The sequence below is a fragment of the Pygocentrus nattereri genome, chromosome 9 (assembly GCF_015220715.1).
Source record: "Pygocentrus nattereri isolate fPygNat1 chromosome 9, fPygNat1.pri, whole genome shotgun sequence".
Taxonomy (NCBI): Eukaryota; Metazoa; Chordata; class Actinopteri; order Characiformes; family Serrasalmidae; genus Pygocentrus; species Pygocentrus nattereri.
Window position 1 is genome coordinate 16,906,369 of NC_051219.1, and position 6,939 is coordinate 16,913,307.

Consider the following 6,939-nt stretch of genomic DNA (forward strand, 5'->3'; position numbering starts at 1 on the left):
TGCTATTTTCCTGTCATTAGCTCTGATGATGACCTTGCCAGGACATTCAACTCTGCACTGATAATGCAGCAGCTCACTTTGTCCAGAACTGACAAACCAAATGTTTAAGACGCACATCAGACCCGCTCTATTCACCGCAAGCTGAACTTCCAACAGCTCTAGCCAAAATTGCTGACCCCATGTGACAAGCCTTATGCACAACCGTTCCATCAATGTGTCCAGTGATACTCTTCTCTGGAGAGAGGGAAAAAAAACAAGGCTGGGAAGAAAATCAAATAGCCCTTATTCACTTCTGTCATAACCAGATTAACATGGGAGTTAGCCTATTCCCAAACAAGGCGGGTTTATTTCATTACCACTCAGTGACCGCGGCTATGCAAACGCCTTTAAAGCAGTTTCTAAATGGATTAAATGGAAACAGGACACAGTGTCACATTTTTTGCCCTATTCCCAACTTAAACGTCTCTTTTTCCTTCAAGTCCGTAAACAAACCAACGTTTTCCTATCATTGTAAAGATCTAGAGGGGTGGGGCGAATTACTTCAAGCTCAAAAAGTCATTTTTGCTCTGCTTTTTGAAGCAGCTTTTAGGGAAAATGCTAATTGAGCGGTCCGTTTTGAGGCTCCACACTGAAGCCGCCTCTAAATAAGCCGCTCACAATTAGCTGCTTACGCTACGGTTCATAAAGTCAAGCACCAAAACACGGACCTAACCAGCTAAAGCGGGAGATAAAGCCCTGCTTCCCGGCTCCGTTGCCCTCGGTGTCCCGCTGAACGGGGCTCCGGTAACGGCTTCGGTTCCTCAAGGACACTGCAGCTTCACACACACCGCCAGCACTTCACACAGCCTGGCCCTCCGCCGGCCGAGCTTTTTTTATTCCACGGCTCGGAAAAGCAAGCTAACGGCTTTTTAAACAGCGCACATCGCCTTTTTCCTCACCTTTTTGGCGGTCCTGCTGCCCGTGTAGCCGTGGTGGTGGTGGTGGTGGTGGTGGTGAGGGTTCGCTGCCACTGTCCTGGGCGGCGCGGAGAGCAGCATGGTGTTTTTCTCTCTCGAGCAGCACGGCGGAGTCCACGGCTCGGCTAGAGGAGAGCCACGGCGGGCGGCTGACGTCACTCAGCTGGAGAAAGTGAGCTTTGGAGTGAGAAGAGAGAGAGAGAGAGAGAGAGAGAGAGAGAGAGAGAGAGAGAGAGAGAGAGAGAGAGAGGCCAGCCCTCACCGTAGGGAAAGAGGAGGGGAGGAAACAATGATAGTGCTGAATTAGCCTCTGTTGACCGAGCCTGGAACTGCGCACAGAGGCGACTCTGAAAGTCTGAGGAAGGTGAGTTGTGTGTATAAAGCCCATCCCGCCAGGTAGAAGAGGAAAAAGGAGCATTTCAAAAACTGGACGAAGCATCCCGAAATAATGTTGTGTTTTCATTGACGTCGACTTATTTTCCGATATACTATGTAAAAAAAACATTACACTACAAGAAAGTATGTAGTTATGTTGGGATGAAAAGTCATTGCTTTGACATGGAAAGTAAAAATGAAACGAACTAAGTCATTATTTCATTATTTTGACATAGTACGCTGCTCAAAAAATAAAGGGAACACTTAAACAACACAATATAGCTCCAAGTAAATCCAACTTCTGTGAAATCAAACTGTCCACTTAGGAAGCAACACTGATTGACAATCAATTTCACAGCTGTTGTGCAAATGGAACAGACAACAGGTAGACATTATTGGCAATTAGCAAGACACACTCAATAAAGGAGTGGTTCTGCAAGTGGGGACCACAGACCACTCCTCAGTACCTTTCTGCTTTCTGGCTGATGTTTTGGTCACTTTTGAATGTTGGTGGTGCTTCCACACTCGTGGTAGCATGAGACGGACTCTGCAACCCACACAAGTGGCTCAGGTAGTGCAGCTCATCCAGGATGGCACATCAATGCCAGCTGTGGCAAGAAGGTTTGCTGTGTCTGTCAGCGTAGTGTCCAGAGGCTGGAGGCGGTGGTTTGGCAGTGGGTCAGTAATGGTGTGGGGTGGCATTTTTTTGGAGGGCCGCACAGCCCTCCATGTGCTCACCAGAGGTAGCCTGACTGCCATTAGGTACTGAGATGAGATCCTCAGACCCCTTGTGAGACCATTTGCTGGTATGGTTGGCCCTGGGTTCCTCCTAATGCAGGACAATGCTAGACCTCATGTGGCTGGAGTGTGTCAGCAGTTCCTGCAAGATGAAGGCATTGAAGCTCTGGACTGGCCCGCCCATTCCCCAGACCTGAATCCTATTGAGCACATCTGGGACATCATGTCTCTCTCCATCCACCAACGTCATGTTGCACCACAGACTGTCCAGGAGTTGGCGGATGCTTTAGTCCAGGACTGGGAGAAGATCCCTCAGGAGACCATCCGCCACCTCATCAGGAGCATGCCCAGACGTTGTAGGGAGGTCATGCAGGCACGTGGAGGCCACACACAACACTGAGCCTCATTTTGACTTGTTTTAAGGACATCATATCAAAGTTGGATCAGCCTGTAGTGTATTTTTCCACTTTAATTTTGTGTGTGACTCCAAATCCAGGCCCCCATTGGTTAATAAATCTGATTTCCATTGATGATTTTTGTGTGATTTTGTTGTCAGCACATTCAACTTTGTACAAAACAAAGTATTCAATGAGAATATTTAGTTCATTCAGATCTAGGATGTGTTATTTGAGTGTTCCCTTTATTTTTTTTGAGCAGCGTATATCATTATTTCAAGATACTAAGTTATTTTGACACAGTAACCAGTTATTTCAAGAAAATGTGTCGTTATTTCGACAGTCATTATTTCAAGAATGTCATTATTTTGATGTAAGTCATTATTTCAAGATACTAATTCATTATTTCAACATAGTGAGTCATTATTTCAAGACAGTAAGTCAATAATTTGACATAGTGAATCAGTATTTCGAGAAAATACACTGACTGACCACTTCATTAAGTATGCCTGCTTGTATCTACATTTTTTGTCCATTTTATCAGCTCCACTTACCATATATATGTACTTTGTAGTTCGTTTAAACACAGTCAGATGACTTTTCCTTTACTGCATCTGTAGGTCTCTGTTCATAAACTAGCCAACTAGTATAATTACAGACTTTAGTCCATGTGTTTCTCTGCATACTTTGTGAGCCCCCTTTTACTCTGTTCTTCAATGGTCAGGACCCCCACAGGGCAGGCATTTAATATTAAGTGACACTTATTAGTCCCACAACAGGGATATTTCACCTCCATATTTAACCCATCCATGAAGTGAAACAACACATACACAGTGAGCGCACTTGCCCAGAGTGGTGGGCAGCCCTATCCACGGCACCTGGGTAGCAGTTGGGGATTAGGCGTCATGCTCAAGGACAAGAGTCATGGACTGTCGGCACTGGGGACTGAACCGGCAACCTTCCGGTCACAGGCCACGACTGCCCTAATTTGTGGTGGATCATTCTCAACACTGCAGTGACACTGTTATGGTGTGTTAGCGTGTGTTGCACTGGTACACATGGATCAGACACAGCAGTGCTGCTGGAGTTCTTGTTGGAAGTTGAAAGAATAGTATTGCTGAGTCCGGAGAAAAAACACGCTAAAATATGGTGTTTTGTGGGCTGATGCTAGAAATAATCATTTAAAATCTGAGGTGTCAGGTCATATTTTACAGGAGTTTTTCAGACCATGTCATATGTCTTTACCATTTAACGTCAAGTACACAGAGTCAAAGCGCTGGTCTGGCTTGATGTGTAGCTCTCAAATGTCAAAGTCAACATTGTACTGATGAAGCAATTATGACAATATTAGATAATTCACTAAAAACCTTGTAAAGACACGTCCTTCACCAAGTTATGACTGAGTTTTCTTTGAATACTCTTTCAACGCGCCCACCATCATCAAATTCATCCACTTAGTTATGAGGTCCAAGGTATGACTGACCATTCAAAATCTCCTGCACACTTCCTGCAATTACAGGTTTCCACCAGAGAGGTCTCCAAAGCCCCAAAACTTACACAGTGCAGCTTTAAGTATACTAAATGTAATAGTCACATTATAATTAATCACCTTTATTTATAGGGCGCTTAAGTTGGGGGGAAAGGTGTTTCACTGTCATGTTGCTATAGAACGAAAGCAAATATTTTTCATCTGAATAGTTTTGCAACAATTAATTTTGATCTTGCCTTTCTGCGCTTTAGAATAACACGAGCTAGCAAGTACATGTGTGTATTTTCCATCCACGTCTGAAAGCAGATTTGTAGACCCAGAGGATGTTTCGGCCCACAGATAATGACCACTCCTAACTACATGGACGTTCATGCAAATGCATTGCCCACGCATATTTAAATATGGGGCTACATAGTTGTTAAGGAGTGCTGGTTTGGAAAATGGTATGGGATCCGGGCTGATCTCAGTTATTTAATCACAGGTGCATGTAGCTCATGCACACCTGGCAGAAAGGAGGCTGAAGGACCTGAACTGGACCATCTGCCAACAGACCGGCCTCGTCGGCAAACCGCAGAAACGCTGCGGATCATGAGTCAGCCCAGAAAGCAGCCAGCTTCAAACCGCTCGCTCACCTCCCCACAGCCAGCAGCGGTGGGAGAGGCTTTATCAGAGGAACCATGGGCGGCTCATGTGGGAGAAACGCTCGGCTGAGGCTCGAATTCTTTTATTAGTTGACTGCAGATGTTGGGACTCAGTGAGCTCCTCCCTTCCAGCCTCGTTCCACACAAAATTCTCTGGCAATCTCTTTGACGAGGAAGGGAAAAAAATGACGGTATTTGTATTCTCAGAAAGTATTGGTGGGGCAGATGTAGAGGCCTGCAATGCCAATTTTATGCACCAGAAAGAAGAAATGGGATCCCATTGAATAGTTGTGGCATAGATTAGATCTCAGTCAGTTACATATAACTCTATGTTTTATGGGCAAGCCCATTCTGAATGGATGATATGGTTCAGATCTCTATAATGTACAGATAGTTTAACAATTTTCCCCTTACAGTTAAAGTTAGAACCACAAGGTTAAAAGAATAGCTCAGTAAAAAATCAGATAAACACAATTTTACCCCTACCCTACATATAGTCGATCAGCCAAGACATGTTTTCTGAGTGGGTTAAGTTTTAGTCAGAGATCCCTCTTTATTTATTTCATTTCCAGTCAAAACAGCCATTAAGTACAAATTATTCATTTTTCAGGAGATACTGTATTTCTGAGGAGATTAAATATAAGATAATCCACTTGCATACGAAAGAAGAAAAGGAAAAAACATTAGATTCCAAAACTGTCAAAAAATGATTAAAAGATACAGAGAAAATGAATCATAACAATCCACTTGCAACTATGCAAGACCTGGTAGACCAATAAAACTGTCAGCATCTTTCATATTTGAGAGGAGAAACTCAAGCTCCGCTCTTGATTCAGATCTGTATGAATCCACAGGAGCTTCTCTCCATCCTTCCGCTGTGAGAACAGCTCAACACTATGAGTCTAAAAAGATGTGTAGCTGTCCAAAAGCATTTACTGAGAAAAGGGAATATAAAGAAGTAGAAAATGTGTAACTCAAACAAAGAAGTTGCTGATGTTCTCAGAACAATGGACTGACCAGCCCAGAGTCCAGACCTCAACATCACTGAATGTAATCGGGCTTACTTGGATAGCAAGACGCAGAAAATGCAACCAACTTCTACTGTCTCTGAAGAGAGAATGGAAACTGTAATAAAAGGAAAGTGTGGACACATTAAAAACATGAAGCATTTGAATGCATATATATATATATATATATATATATATATATATATTGTTGATATATGTTTTCTGCTTTTTTCCCAATTAGCAATGATCGCCTATAATTGATAGATAAAATTTTTTTCCATATTTGATACTTGATAAAATATTGGTAAACTCTACACCCCTAAAGTGGTCATTGTTAATAGTGGCAAACCTGTGTGCTACTAAAGTTCTTCTGGTGCTGTTGCATTCTATTTTAAACTGATCTTTCCTTGGCCCTATCATCAGGAGTTCGTGAGTTCAATCCCTGGTGATGCTACAGCCATCCGTAGCCGGGAGTCCAAGAGAGCACAGTTGGCCTCGCTCTCTCTGGGTGGGGAGGATGGCCCCCCTTCTCCTCCCATCACTCAACGCGATTCTAGTCAGCGCAGGTGTCTGTTGGCTGACATAACATATCTGGCGGTTGGCGCTTTCCTCCGACCGTGTTCCGCTGACCCGCGACGTTGCGTGAGTGGCAGTTCGAAAAGAAGCGATGACCGAAGTCTCAGAGGAAGTCTGTGCTAGCCTTCACCCTCCTGGTGTTGGTAGTATTGTGTGATTGGGGGAGTCCTTACTAGCGGTTGCAATTGGAAATGACTAAATTGGGGAGAAAATTGGGTTAAAAAAAAAAACAAAACAACAACTGATCTTTCCACTCCAATGACTTCACCACTAACTGGACAGCATGGAGATCATTTTTGTCTTTTAATTATTAGCCTGTGACAGGATCCATTCATTTTCACAGAAGTGTTGAAAGAAAACAAAATAACTTCATAAGTAGCCTTTATTTTATCTTCTACGCTAATGCCAATAGCTATTGTATTAACAGCAAGCTAAGAATGCTTTCCATCCATCCATCCATCCATTTTCTAAGCCGCTTCTCCGTCAGGGTCGCGGGGGGATGCTGGAGCCTATCCCAGCAGTCTTCGGGCGGAAGGCAGGATACACCCTGGACAGGTCGCCAGTCCATCGCTTCACTGAGTTTAAATTACTTTTAGCTGTTCGTCCAGCTATTCGAAAGTGGGAAATGGGTTAAACTTAACTCTTTAAATGGCCAAGTCAGCGGGTTTAAGCCGAGGTCCCTATAGTTACTGAATAAGACGTCTTAATATGTAAAATCCTTGGTATTTTAAGGGGTTAAACCTGAACCAGTATGGTTCTGAG

The 6,939-nt window shown here is 43.7% G+C and overlaps 1 protein-coding gene across 3 annotated transcripts in view; it reads right to left on the reverse strand.

Moving 5' to 3' along the window:
- The window catches only part of rbms2b (RNA binding motif, single stranded interacting protein 2b), a 45,941-nt gene extending 44,818 nt beyond the window's left edge, over positions 1-1,123 (reverse strand). The window contains exon 1 of one of the 3 annotated variants that reach the window (XM_017694304.2): positions 939-1,123. In XM_017694304.2, coding sequence (XP_017549793.1) covers positions 939-1,037 — 99 coding nt within the window. In that variant the 5' untranslated portion in view covers positions 1,038-1,123. The remainder of the gene's footprint in view (positions 1-938) is intronic. The other 2 variants (XM_017694303.2, XM_017694302.2) reach the window with 2 other exon arrangements.
- Between the last annotated feature and the right edge of the window lie 5,816 nt (positions 1,124-6,939).